This window comes from Octodon degus, unplaced genomic scaffold (assembly GCF_000260255.1).
Source record: "Octodon degus isolate 3935 unplaced genomic scaffold, OctDeg1.0 scaffold00136, whole genome shotgun sequence".
Taxonomy (NCBI): domain Eukaryota; kingdom Metazoa; phylum Chordata; class Mammalia; order Rodentia; family Octodontidae; genus Octodon; species Octodon degus.
In genome coordinates this window covers 792,388-807,393 of record NW_004524712.1, presented here as the reverse complement: position 1 = coordinate 807,393, position 15,006 = coordinate 792,388, and the positions used below count along the sequence as shown (strand labels likewise).

The 15,006-nt window shown below is 41.4% G+C and overlaps 1 protein-coding gene and 2 pseudogenes across 3 annotated transcripts in view; 1 reads left to right on the top strand and 2 right to left on the bottom strand.

The window, feature by feature from the left end:
* Positions 1-7,586: 7,586 nt before the first annotated feature.
* Spa17 (sperm autoantigenic protein 17) overlaps positions 7,587-15,006 on the bottom strand; it is a 24,530-nt gene continuing 17,110 nt past the window's right edge. For both annotated transcript variants that reach the window (XM_023701525.1, XM_023701526.1), the window contains one exon: positions 7,587-7,968. In XM_023701525.1, coding sequence (XP_023557293.1) covers positions 7,837-7,968 — 132 coding nt within the window. In that variant the 3' untranslated portion in view covers positions 7,587-7,836. The remainder of the gene's footprint in view (positions 7,969-15,006) is intronic.
* The window catches only part of LOC105743565, a 10,571-nt pseudogene continuing 6,034 nt past the window's right edge, over positions 10,470-15,006 (bottom strand).
* On the top strand, positions 13,258-15,000 carry LOC101572729 (annotated as a pseudogene). Its single transcript, XR_192754.2, has one exon. The product of XR_192754.2 is annotated as a heterogeneous nuclear ribonucleoprotein R-like (transcript).

Sequence of the window (15,006 nt, the reverse complement as noted above, 5' to 3'; positions counted from 1 at the left end):
CTACCCCTCTGCCCTGCCGTTTCTGCCTGAAGCTGGCCCGCCATGAACCGTCCCAGTGAGCCAAACTACTCCTCTCCCTCATGCTGCTGGTGTCAGTACAGTGTCTCAGAGACAAGGAAAGTGACTAAGACATACTGTATTTCCCAACAGTTTAAACTTTATCTTCATGGGCTGGTGAGATGGCTCAGTGGTCTAAAGCACCTACTTAGAACAAGCTTAGCAAAGCACAGGGGCCACGGTTCAATCCCCAGCACCACATGCCAGTCAGCCCCGCCCCCTGGTGGGCTGAGCTGGCCACACACACACACACACACACACACACACACACATAAATAAATAAAAAAAATAAACTTCACCTTCATGTATGTAATTTTTCATTTTCAGAAGAATTTTTTTTTTTTTTTTGGCTGGCTCAGGATGCCTTAAGGGCAGGTCTGGTAAGGTATGAGGATCTGGGGATCGAACCACAGTATACTGAGACTGACTACCTTCACTTAAACAGGCACTTAAACAACTGAGCTAATGGTCAGGACCCCTCATTTTCTTTTAACTTCAAAACTAAGAGATTCACCAGTTAGCAGTACAGTTTATGAATGCAATTTCCATATTCTTTTTTTTGGCAGAACGGGGATTGAATTCAGGTCCTTGTGCTTGCCAGGGAAGCACTTATTCTACTGAGCCATCTCCCCAGCCCCACAATTTCCATATTCTTAAGCCTTTTTAACCCTACAAATGCTATTGAAACCTTTTTCTTTAGTTTTGACTCCTCTGACCTTTGTTTTTTTGACAATTTAATAAGAAACATTTCAGGGTAATTGTACATAGAGAGGTGTAACAGAAGCCATTGTAGTACATATTTATTGATTATCTGCCCTGTAGTTTTCATTCTTTCTACTTTAAAATGTTATGCTTTTTTTTTTTTGAGACAAGGTCTATGTGGTTCCAGCTACCCTTGTGCTCACTTTTGTAGCCCCCAGGCTTGTCTTGAACTCCCAGAAATCCTCCTATCTCAACCTCCAAAGTGCTGGGATTACAGGCATGTGCCATCACGTCTGGTTTTGGGGATGGATTGCTTGGCATGCCTGGAGTTCCTATGCTGATTCAGCATGCAGGGTCAGGGATTGAATCCAGGACCTTGTGCTTGATGGGTAGATGCTTATGCCTCTGAGCTATCTCCCCAGCCCCATGTTATGCTATTTTTAACAGGCGATTTAAAACTTAAACTAACAACCAGGCTGTATCACCACCACCACCACCACCACCACCACCACCACCACCACCACCACCACCACCTCCACCACCACCATCAATTTATTGTTTGGCAAAGCTGACCTTCAAGAGCATGTTCTGATGGTGATAAGCATAAGCTACTTCTCAACAAAGCAAAACAAAACAAAACAGGGCTGGGTAAATAGCTCAGCAGATTAAAGCACCTGCAAGCAGGCACAGAGGCTGGAGGTTCAATCCCCAGGCCTGGTGTGCCAGCTCCGCCCCTGGGGCATGCTGAGACAGCAATTGAGACTGGATGGGGCACCTGTAATCCCAGCTCTTGGGAGGTTGTAAACAGGTCGATCACAATGAGTCTGATCTAGTAGTGAGACCCTGAACACTCTGTAGACCCTTCCCTAAAATACAATAACAAAACAAAACAAAAAACTTCATAATCTACTTCTCTTAGACTCAATGATTGATTCACATATCTATCTTTATGTCTACAGCTATATCTATCTGTATCTCAATAAAAGCAAATTAGATGAAAGGAGATATTTCCTAGGACTGTTCCCACTTCTGTATAAGTTAAAAAGGTGTCCCCTTTTCTGGTGCATTCAAGGAGAAACAAAAGCAAAGCAGTACCACATTGAACAACATCTCTAATCTCATGGAGCATAGATTCTATTAAGTGGAAGTGGGCAGTATATTAACTATATTGGATAGTATTCAAAACCAAGGAGAAAAATTAAGAAGGAAAGGGGAAAGGGGAGTGGCTTAAAAAACTGTTAGATATTTTAGTCGTGCAGGGCTGGTTCAGGGGAAGTTTCATTGACTTTTGTTCCTTGAGTACAGATCTAAAAACATAAGACAATACCTGTTAAACCTATTCCAGGAAGGGATGCAAGGATTGACATGCTCAAAATCCCTGAGGTGAAAGCATAGCTGTAGGATCTGAAGATGTTCTCTGAAGACTGTGTGCTTAGAGCCTACCAAACCAGTAAGATAAGGTTGGAAGCAGCAGGAGGAGGGATTTGCATAAGGCCATAAATCATTATGAAGACTTCAGATTTTACTGTTATAAAAGGAAAAGCCATCAAGGGTTTCAAGTAGAAAAGTGACATCATATGACTTAAGCTACAATAGAATCTTCGTGTTGCTGTGTTAAAAGGGTGAAAGGGTGTATGGTGATTATGGGTCAACTAAACTGGGTTTAGAAGTGTCCAGATAGTTGATAAATAGCTTTCTAGGTGTTTCTGCAAAAGATTAGCATTTAAGTCAGAGTAAAAAAGATCAGACCATGAATATGGGTGGGCTGTCACTGAGAACCTCAGAAGAATAAAAAGGCAGAAGAGTAAAGTCTGTTTTTTAAGAGTTGGAACAACTCAACTTTCCTTGAACTCAGACATTGAATTTCCTGTTCTCAGACCTCTAGGACTCGAAGTCTATCAAATGGCTTTTGGTTCTGGGTCTTGGGCTCCTCTTGTTCTCAGGCCATCACACTCAGATTCACTTATGCCCCTAGATTTCCTGGTTCTCCTGCTTGTTGATGATGTAGTGTGGACTTCTTAATCTCCGTTATTACATAAGCCAATTCCTGTAGTAAAACCTCTCCCAATATTTCTGTATGTGTTATTGGTTCTGTTCCTTTGGAGAACTCTAAGACAGCATGGAAGCAGGGTGAATAATTATAGCAATTAGGAGGCTATAGTATATTGAAATTTATTTATTTATTTATTTTTTCGGAACTGGGGATTGAACTCAAGCCCTTGCGATTGCCAGGGAAGCGCTTATTCTACTGAGCCATCTCCCCAGCCCTATATTGAAATATTGGCTCCAGTTTCACATTGTTTTCAACAGAAAGGAAGGGGGACTTGAAAAAAATTGTGGGTTCAGTTTTTGGACAGGGAGTTAAAAGTTGTCAAATACATGGGAAATTCACAATATTTTAAAGAGAACATTATCAAATGTGCATCACTAAGTAAACAGATAGTTGGGTTCTTAATTTTCTCAAGACAGGAAGCAGGTTGAGAAACCTATTTATACTCAAACAGATATAATCTGTAATGTCCTTTGCAAATAACTAAGGAAGGTGAAGTTTTAGGGGTTTGGGAGTATTTTGCTTGTGGGAAGGATTTGAATAATTATAACCAAAAGAACAGAGTATGCTGGATTGAATTATTGGTTCTTATTCTTCATGACCTTGACATGTTATCTCTAATGCGTGAGGGCTTTTCTCTGGGTGCATGATAAACAATAGATTTCTCCATGTTCTTGGTGTTTAGGTTGGACAAATGTCTTGTTTTCATCAATGGGATGTCAGCGTAAATGAGAGTAAATCTTGAAATATTCTAGCATGTTGGAATTTTCCTGATTTTGCTTCTGCTATCACTATGAGAAGAGCTTTTTCTGAGTCATATTTTTCAGCAAAGACTTCAAACAAGATAAGTGAAGCAGAAGCAGAGGTACTTTAGTTGACCCTTGGGCCCACAGCTGGCAGTAGACCTTTCTTCCACAGTCAGTCCATAAACATTGAGTTTAGGGCAGAGGTGAACTTAACTATGAGAATTGCTACTAACACAAAGGCTCTGGTAACAGCTAACTGCTTTAGTTCACTGACTTTGGAGTGGGTTGTATTTTTTTTTTTTTTTTTTTTGTATTTTAAGTATGGGTCTACAAAGTGTTCAGGGTCTCACTACTAGATCTGACTTTGTAATGATCTGCCTGTTTATAGACTCCCAAGAGCTGGGATTACAGGTGAGCGCCACCATGCCCGGTCTCAATTGCTGTCTCAGGGTGCCCTGGGGGCAGGGCTGGCACCACAATGGGGTGGGTTATAGAAGTATGATACACAATAGTTTTTGCAATAGTTTATGAGTGGTACAGCACCTGCCTGGCAAGCTAGAGGTCCTGAGTTCAATTCCTGGTACCAAAAAAAAAAAAAAAATTCATGACAGTGATGATGTGAACTAGGCCTACAATGGAAGTGATCAGAAGTTTTTATCTTCTGGATGTATTTTCATAGATTGAGCCCATAGGTTTTGGTGATAGATTATATACAGGTTGGAAGAGAAAGTGAGGATTTAAGGAGGACTTTGAGATTGTTGCCCAAGAAAATGGGAGGATGGAGTCGTCATTTTCTGAGATGAGAAATGCTGCGGGAGTTGCAGATTTGAGGGTCAATGTCAAGAGTTGTTTGGGTCATGAGTAACCTTCACACACCCAAATATGGATGTTACACAGGGCTTACAGTTTGCATCTAGATGTCTTCCTGATGCCTCATGGACTTTTTTTCATTTTTGTCTATTATGCAGTTCAGGATGGCCTTGAGCTCACTTTGTAGCCCAGGCAGGTCTCAAATTTGCGACAATCGTCTTGCCTCAGCCTCCTGAGTTTTGGGATTACAGGTGCATACCAACACACCTGGATTCTCATGGACTTGTAAATGGGGCTTTTTTTTTTTTTTGAGGTCTCTGAATCTAGAGTCTGTGACTGATTTGTAGTGCAACATTAGGATTAAGTGTGTGAGTGCTACACCTTCCCAGGGTGGGTAGCCTGCATACAATACAAGGGACAGAAAGAGGCTTGTCCTCTTTCTCTGCTCTCTTGATGTTTTTGCTGTCTTTTGCTGCCATGAACTGCTGTCAGCTGCTGTATGCTTCCCAGCCTTGGAGCCAGCTGATTATAGACTGAAACCCCCACAAACTGTGAGCTAAATAAACCGCTCCCTCTTTAACTTTGGATGTCAAGTATTTTGTCTCAGCAGTGAGAAAAGTTAAGACAGTAGGCATTTGGTTACATAAGGCTGGAGGTAAAAGGCAGAAAATTCTGGAAGTTATCAGTATGGAAATAGTTTATAAAGTTACAAGACTGGATGCAATCAACGGGACAGTGTAGAAAAGGGCTTTAAGGCCAGAGTGTGGGAGTCCCTGTGTGTCTAGTGGTTAGGGATCTGAAGGTTAACAGGTAAAGGAGGTTAAGAAAGAGCAAAAGAAGGCAGGAAGAGAAAACCAGCTAAGTTCTAACAATTAGTTATTCATATGTGCTGTCCTAATACACCTATTGTGTTCTACTTGCTTGTCTTTTCCTTAGACAACACCACTAGTAGAGGGGTGTGTGTGTGTGTGTGTGTGTGTGTGTGTGTACTGACTACATACATAGTGTTAATTGCTTTTTTGTATGTAACAGAATTATGGAAATGCTAATTGGCATCTTCTTTTAATTTTTTTAATCCTTTATGATTAGGTTCAATGTTGACCTCCTGGGGAAATTTGATTTAGTTCTCATCCAGTTGTTTTTGACCAGAATCACGGAGAGAACTGAGTTTGTGTACTGAGGTGCCACTGCGCATATCTGAGGTGGGTAATGATTATATTCATCATGGGGGTTTGGCTCATGTACACACCTATTTTTTTGTTATACACTCACTTGGGAATATTTTTTTCTTCTTGTCTTCCCTCCAGAATAGGGAAGCTAAGTCTCTGTTATTTCTGGTCAAGCTGTGTAACCCTCTGAGAGAGATGCTTTTGTTTAAGGAGGAAAAGAGTTGGAGTTTTGTGCTTATATGGAATAGGGAAATAAGCAGCTGGAATCCTGGGAAAGAACTGAATTTTTTTTCCTTTCCTAACCTTGGAAAAGGGTTAAACAGTAGATGGGTTAAAATTAGAGATTGGAGTTCAGTGTACAGCTATCAGTGGCAGCAGGATCTTGGCAGCAGGAAGGCTGCCTGGAGGTGCTCAGAGATTAAAGAGTGACCGCCACAGGCTTGTGAGCACTGGGTAAGAAATTTATGTGAGAGGATCGCCTGGGTGATCTCCATTGTAGAACCTGACAAGGGCTCAGTGGCAGGGAAGGAAAAGGAGGCACCTGCAACAAACCTGATTTGAGTCTGAGCCTCAGGCTAGGAGTTAAGGGGTTAGAGAATGGCCCTTGTCATGGTGTAATACTTGGCTGATTTTAGAAGCTTCCCTTGACTGAACCATTTGGGCTTGTTACTAAGCTTTGGGGAACAACAGCTAGGTCACTGTGCACCGAGACATTTAATCCTAGAACCAAAGTAGGGGACACTGTTGTAGGCATGGAAAAGAACCAGCCAAGATACCTTAGACTTCTAGATTATGTTGTCTTTAGAGCTGTATTCAATAGCATTAATTAGATGTTAAAACTCCATTTTCTCTCTTTTGCATTTGGAAGGAATCTGTCCTCTTGGGTCTAGTCTCCAGTTTCTGGGACAATCAAGAGTGGTAAGGCCTCAAGGAGGAGCAACTTACTTTTCTAAAAATAAGGCCCCAGGGGCTTGAAGGGTCACTGAAAAATTATCAGATAAAAGGCCTCTGAGTTTGTATATTACTATTTATACATTAGAAACACTTGGGAACCGTGTTTTCTCATTGCTGAGACAAAATACTTAATACCCTTAAGTTAAAGGAGGAAAAGTTTATTTTACCTCATAGTTTGCTGAGGTTTCAGTCCATAGTTGGCTGGCCCCAAGGCGAGGCGGCATCGCAGAGGAGAGACAGTCCATGGCAGGAAGTAGTGTACCTTCCTTTCCCTTTTTATTCTATTTATGCTAGAAGCCCAATGGTTGATGCCTCCCATGAGCAGAGTGGGTCTTCCTATTATTCATACCCAGAATCATGCTAAATCAATCATGGGGCCAATCCAGTTATCAAACCTCTAACCCACTATCACACAGTGATCCAGCCACCTCCCCAAACCCCTAACCATGAGCACATGAGGTTGTGGGGGGACATTAGATATAAGCTGTAACAGGGACTGTTTGCTTAAGAAAAAGAAGATTGTCACGATCTTTTATTATTTTCTGTTATTACTCTTGTTCTGTGTGGTTTTGGGGAATAGGACAGTAAGAATTATAAGCTACATGGATGAAAGTACAAATATTCACTATTAAATCCCATTGCATGAATGATACTTAATACCTTTTCAGTAAATGATTACATACATGACAAATTAAAATCCAAGTGTAAATTTTTTTTTTTTTTTTCTCAGAACCGGGGATTGAACTCAGGCCCTTGCACTTGCCAGGGAAGTGCTTATTCTACTGAGCCATCTCCCTGGCCCCTAAGTGTAAAATTTAAAGGGAGGCAGATTTTTACTCACCTTATCTTTCTAGAAACTTAATGTATTCAACATTTAGGGGCTCAGAAAATAACTTAGTGGTAGGGCACTTGCCTATTGTGCTGACAGCCCTGGGTTTAACTGGCAACACCCAACACACATACCAAATTTAGACTTTCTTTGAAAGGTAGTGAAATTCTTTGTCACTAGAGTGAAATAGGAGCTAGAGAACCATTTTTTAGGAATGTGACATGATTTATTCATTAAACAATGGTCAGACCATAAAACTTCTCCAGTTTGATAGCCAAATCCAGAAGTATCTATCAATACATCTGGGACATACAGCAACAATCTTCATAATTTCAGACAAATCTTTAAGTGGCGTGTTTCAGTGGCATGTTTATTAAACAAATGCTCAACAGATTTTCACAGCAGCAACAAATGTTGCACAACATCACATCTCCCTTAGTAGGGAAAAACATGACAATTACAACAAGTTTGATGATTTGGATTATTTATTCATGTTTTATGGGGGTAAAACCAGTAACCTCACTTTTCTTCTTCGTCCTTTTCGACTTTTTCTGATTTCATTTTCTTTATTTCTTCTCTGGCCATGCGGCCCCGGAAAGCTGCTTGGATTTTGACAGCAGCAACTTCCTCTTTCTTTTCCTCAGAAGAATCCTTTATTGAAAGGAAAAGAAGAGAAGACTTTTTAAACAACCTGTATTATTTAAGACATTAAAATATATGCATAAATTTAATCAATTGAGGAATGCAACTATTTGAGATCTGTTGCTTCCTGGAGAATTTTATATATTGTCATATTGTAGGTGTACCAAATGGCAAATGCCAAAATAGCAGGCACTTTGTTCTGACAGTATTTAATGTATCTCTGCAATAAAAGACCACTGCCAACTTCTTTTTGGGGGTTTGGAATGGGGTAGGGGACAAGTAAGATTCCCTGAAGCATGGTAAAAAATGTTAAGATAGTAAGTGAGCTATTCTAAATAGTCATGATTTCATAAAATGGATTAAAATGTTAGTGTTTTAATTTATGTGATTAGCTAATCAAAACCAAACATCTAATAGTAGAATGCTAAAGAAAAACTCATTTACTTCAGTAATGTTAGGTTTAATATGGCTGGCTGAACTTTAGCATATAGCTTATTTTCTTTCCTTTCCTTTTTTTTTTTAAATGTGTTTGGTACAGGATCTCATTGAGCAGCTCAGACTCCTCATAGTCATCCTCCTGTTTTCTATGTAAAACAGGGATTTTACATAGCTGGGATTACAGGCGTGTACCACCATGCCCAGACTTGGTTGCCAGCTCAGCACACCCAGGAGTGGGGCCAGTGGGACATGTGGTACTGGGGACTGAACCCCAGGCCTTGCACCTGCCTAAGCAGGTGCTTAGTCTGTTGAGCGCTCTTCTTTTTTAAGGAACAGGTACAATTTACAGATAGCAAAATGCATGGATCCTTAAAGTATAACTGAACAGATATATAGCTCTTAATATATCTTCTTAAACTACAAAAATACACAACTCTAAAAAAGTCAAATATCACTTGCAGTAAAAAGTTCTCTCTACCTTCCCACATCCTGCATTGAAGAGGAAACCGTCATAGGTTGAATGTGCATACGCACCCACACATACTGGTGCATGCGTGCGCGCGCACACACACACACACTCACACACACTTATGTATGTATATATGTGTACATGACATCCAAAATGTTTACTTATACAAATATGAATTGTACATTTTATAATTTTTTATTTTAAGAATGAGATCACAGTGTTATGCCAGTATCTTCTCCAATATAATAATATCTTTTTTTTTTTTTTGGCAGAACCGGGGATTGAACTCAGACCCTTGTGCTCGCCGGGGAAGCACTTATCCTACTGAGCCATCTCCCGGCCCCTATATCTTTTTTAAAAATTTCTTTATTTGGTACAGGGTCTCACTATACAGTCTGGACTCATTGTGATCTGGCGACCAGCATGGCGTGTCCAGGGTTCTGGGGCCAGCATGGCACGTGGTACTGGGAATCAAACCCAGGTCCTTGCGCTTGTCAGGCAGGCACTTAGGCCACTGAGCTATCTCCCCAGCCCTATAATAATATCTTTTTTTTTTTTTTGGCAGAACCGGGGATTGAACTCAGACCCTTGCACTTGCTAGGGAAGTGCTTATTCCACTGAGCCATCTCCCCGGCCCCACTATAATAATATCTTGATTTTCTCTTTCTATGTTATATAACTCTGCCCCTTCTTTTTTATGACAACATTGCACTGCACTGCACTGATGTCCTTTGATCTATGCACTCAGGTCTCCTAACGACCCTTTGTATTGTTCAACCTTCCCCCATCATATCCCCATAGCAATGGCAGCCTTTAGTATGTCTCTGTACATTTAGCTTTTAAACTTTTATTTTTATTTTTTTCCTTTTTAGCATACCTTCAGTCAAAAAGTAAAACATAAACACAAGAAGTATGTACAGGTAGGAAAAATGTACAGTCACCAAACAAAATGCAACATTAATTGAAGTGGAAACTCAAGCACTGCTTTGTAGTTGCCTGGATGTCCCCAGGGAACAGCAAATCAATGCTTATCAGCCATCCTCAGAAGAGACAATTTTGATTAACATTAGATCTATCTGACTCAGTTATTAAATCTATTAAATCTTAAAGGAAGGACAGTCTTCAGATATAAAGATATGCCTTTGATTAATAATTCTGCCCCATCGCCATTCCAAGCATTAACAGCTGCACGGCACCTCTAGAAGAGAGTGCCTTTGAATTCTAGGAGACACACTTCCTCATATGCCTCCCAAGACTCCCAGGAGGGGCCCAGCTGTACAGGTGTCACCAGGGCAGAAGCAAAGCCCTGGCGACATAATTTTTTCACTGTTTGCAGAGTTGGGGTCAATTACTTGTGACATAATTCCTGCTTGAAGATAATGAAATCTTACTAAACTTGACAGATGCCTGAAGATAGAGGGAGGGCCTGGGGCTCTGCTACCTGATGTGGACTCCCAGGGCTAATGGTTTACACCACTGCTCTTGGAGCACACTGTCCTCTCGCTACCAATTGCCCAAGGTGCTTGCAAAGGGGAAACTGAGGTGGGAAGAAATCAGCTCTGTTTCAGCTGTTTTCAAACTTCTGCCTGGTGCGTGCGACTCCTCACATCCCTGCGTCTCTTCTGATGTTTGTGCTCAGCCACCTGCTGTAGTCTTTGCAGTCCACAGGCTTCACATCCATCATGGTGGCCTTAATTCGAGACTCATCATTGTAGGTCTCTAGTTTGACTCTGATTTTGAATGTGAAAGATGGAAAGTTGGTATGCTGGAAAACTTTTTCAAATGCCTGCTTGTTCTTCTCTTTCAGTTCCCCAAGACAGGCAGTGTTTTGTCCAAGGATAGCTTCAGCAGATTCCTGGAAACATGTCACCCACTGATTCTCTTGAAAATCTGTGATATCTGCAGGTAAGATCATGCAGTATTTGAAGTTGGGAAATTCCCGGTCGCACTTTTCACAGCAGTATAACCCATTCTGCTGATCAAACGCTTTTTTATTGCAATCCAGAGTTGGGCAGGCCTGGTACATACAGTTCTCCTTGCGAAGATACACCACTGTTGCCAGAGCTGAAATAGTCCGCCTTGTCACTTTGGCCCAGGTTCTCTGACTTCACCTCGTATAAAGTTTTCCAGCTGGTGTTGCCTGCTCCTAGCCCCCCACTCTTTAGGTCAGAGATGGAAACAGCATCTAAGGCTTGTCCTTCTGTGTCACGCCATCTGCGAAGCTTATAGGCCTCAGGAATGTCAGGATTCACGATGATAGTGCCTGACGGCAGCACAGAGAGGCTCCATCCACCAAAATCAGAAACTCTGGCTCCTTTTATGCCCATCACAGGCTATCTAGAGCCGTCAAATTTGTCAGCATCTTTTCCCCACAGAGTGGCAGCTACCACTTTACCTGATGTGTCCATCAAGTAGATATTTCTCTCAGCAACTTCTCTGTTGTTAGATTTTACAGTGATTTTAGTAGCATCTTCATAGCTCTTGTAGATCCCAATTATGTCCACAAGTGAGTCTTTAGACTTGTCTCTAGATCACCAATTCCTGTGAAATCAAACTGAACTGTAGGTAAATGAGGGCACCACAGAAGTCTCACTATTGAAAAGCATCTCATAGTCATTCTTAACAGATGAGAACTGCTTATTAGCAATCTTCACGGTGCCTTTTGTGAAATAATACACCTTGTTCGCTTCAGTGAAGGGGAAAAACTTGTCCACTTGATCAGTGAAAGAAGTAGCTCTGATTTCACCACTTTCATCCATCGGTTCTAGAGTGAAAAGCTTCCATTCCCCTCGAGAATTGCTCCAGGTACGGATCTGACCTTTTTTTTTTTTTTGTCTTTGTAGTACTTTTTTCCCCCATAATTTTATTGAGAAACAAATAGCAATGAGACAGTTTCAAACCAAATTGCTAGGATAGTTTCAAAAATTAACACATTGCATACATTCTTCCTAGTGCTTAATTGCTGTACAAGATGCAGACATGATATCCTATTTACAAACACAATTAGAACAAATCCCTCTATTCATTAAGAGAATGTAACTATATATCTATCCTAACCATTTTGAATACACAGATACAAAATGAACATTCATCTGTATCCCCTTGTTTAGTTCCATTATTTGAATATTATAGGTGTGTTAACTCAGCAAAATATTCTAAAAGAGTCCAGTAGTCCATAATAGTATCAGGTCTTCCGCTTCACTGGCAATGTTAGAAATTGTTGACCTGAGTCCCCTATAGCTCAACATAACAGCATGGCTTTACTTCTTATACTTCGTTTTTATACTTTTCTGCTGGATGGTTAAGACCAAGGTAAAGCAAGACCTATGCAACAAGAGTTATAGCTTTTGGGTCTGATAAGGTCAGTGAAATCCCCTCAGGATTTATCCTGAGATCCTGTACCTCAGATTGTAGAACCTTTGTCAGTGTCAGCTATGTGGATGAGTCACGGCCATCGCTTGGCCAACGTGCTCTCTGTGAAAGCCTGAGAGAATGTTTTCTTTCCATGTGACTCTCCTTAGGCACACTCTACATAATCAATCACTTTCCTATTTGGCCCCATAATCTCCTTGATCAGAAAATTTGGGACACTACCAAGTTACATGACGTTACAGTACAAGTTCTCATATGCCCTGAGTCTTAATTGACGTTGGAAGGCTAGGGCCAAAATGTTGGTTTTCCTTGCGGCCCTCCTTTTTCTCTAATTTTGGTCTGCAAACTTAGGTTGTTAACCCTCCAGAAGAGAAGCTTATTGTTATTACCATACAAACTAGGCTGTTGAGCTTAACCTCACTATCTGTCTGCATATCAAACATCTTAGGCATAAAATGGAAGAGGTATTTTTCATCAAGTATTAATGTGTTGAACTTTAAGTCCCTACAGAATATGATGGAAAAACATTTAAAAATTAGAATACATTTTAAAAAATAGGCATAAAGAATTATATAATTCTTATGTTTACACCTAAGTCCAAAAATCTCACCATATACCACCTTGAAGCAGGACAGTCCCACAACATTCCTCTTCCAGTCTCTTGCCTTCATTCACCACCCCCTTCTTTTTGAACAATCATCTACCTGAGAGACAGCACAGTAGGGACTGCCATGTCATGACAAGCAGCCCGTATTCAGAAGACCAGAATGACAGGCACTCCAAGCATGAATTTACTATTACAGATTACCATCCTTAGTGCAGTTGCTTAGTTCACAGGTATCAGTATATATAATTAGTCAGGGTGAGAATCTTTCCATTTAACTGCTAGATTCAAAAATCTTCTGGAGCCTCATGATGAAAAGAATAGAATCAGGAGTTACACTAGTGCTTGGAGCTTGGGTCTTAACATTGGTTGCCCTTAAATTTCTTCCTCAAAGAGATAACATGGATAGGTAGCTTATGTCAGTCTTGATGGAAGAGCAATTGATGCTCTCAGGGAGTTTAATGAAGAAGGAGCTCTGTCTGTGCTGCAGCAATTCAAGGAAAGTGACTTATCACATGTTCAGAACAAAAGTGCATTTTTATGTGGAGTTATGAAGACCTACAGGCAAAGAGAGAAACAGGGCAGCAAAGTGCAAGAGTCCCCAAAGGGACCTGATGAAGCAAAGATCAAGGCCTTACTTGAAAGGACTGGTTATGCTCTGGCTGTAACAACAGGACAAAGGAAGTACGGTGGTCCTCCACCAGACAGCGTGTACTCGGGTGTGCAGCCCGGAATTGGAACAGAAGTCTTTGTAGGTAAAATACCAAGGGATCTGTATGAGGATGAGTTGGTTCCCCTTTTTGAAAAGGCTGGTCCCATTTGGGATCTATGCCTTATGATGGATCCACTGTCTGGTCAGAACCGAGGGTATGCATTTATCACTTTCTGTAGAAAGGAAGCTGCAGAGGAAGCTGTTAAACTGTGTGACAGCTATGAAATTCGCCCTGGGAAACACCTTGGAGTGTGTGTTTCTGTGGCAAACAACAGACTTTTCGTTGGATCCATCCCGAAGAATAAGACTAAGGAAAACATTCTGGAAGAATTCAGTAAAGTCACAGAGGGTTTGGTGGACATTATTCTGTATCATCAACCCGATGACAAAAAGAAGAATCGGGGTTCTGCTTCCTTCAATATGAGGATCACAAGTCAGCAGCACAAGCCAGATGTCGGCTGATGAGTGGAAAGTAAACGTACGGGGAAATGTAGTTACAGTTGAATGGGCTGACCCTGTGGAAGAACCAGATCCAGAAGTCATGGCTAAGGTAAAAGTTTTATTTGTGAGAAACTTGGCCACTACAGTGACAGAAGAAATATTGGAAAAGTCATTTTCTGAATTTGGAAAACTGGAAAGAGTAAAGAAGTCGAAAGATTATGCATTTGTTCATTTTGAAGAGGGAGGAGCTGCTGTTAAGGCTATGGATGAAATGAATGGAAAAGAAATAGAAGGGGAAGAAATTGAAATAGTCTTAGCTAAACCACCAGAGAAGAAAAGGAAAGAGCACCAAGAGCTAGACAGGCCTCCAGAAGTACTGCGTATGAAGGTTATTACTATCACCCTCCTCCTTGAATGCCACCTCCAATTAGAGGTCGAGGTCGTGGTGGAGGTAGAGGTGGATATGGCTACCCTCCAGATTACTATGGCTATGAAGATTACTATGATGATTACTATGGTTATGATTATCATGACTATCGTGGAGGCTATGAAGATCCCTACTATGGCTATGATGATGGCTATGCAGTAAGAGGAAGAGGAGGAAGGGGGGCAGGGCAAGGTGCTCCACCACCACCAAGGGGGTGGGGAGCACCACCGCCAAGAGGTAGAGCTGGCTATTCACAGAGGGGGGCACCTTTGGGACCACCAAGAGGCTCTAAGGGTGGCAGAGGGGGTCCTGCACAACAGCAGAGAGGCTGTGGTTCCCATGGAGCTCGGGGCAATCGTGGGGGCAATGTAGGAGGCAAGAGAAAGGCAATGGGTACAACCAACCTGATTCCAAGCGTCATCAGACCAACAACCAACAGAACTGGGGTTCACAACCCAATGCTCAGCAGCCGCTTCAGCAAGGTGGTGACTATTCTGGTAACTATGGTTACAATAATGCCAACCAGGAATTTTATCAGGATACTTATGGGCAACAGTGGAAATAGACAAGTGAGGGCTTGAAAA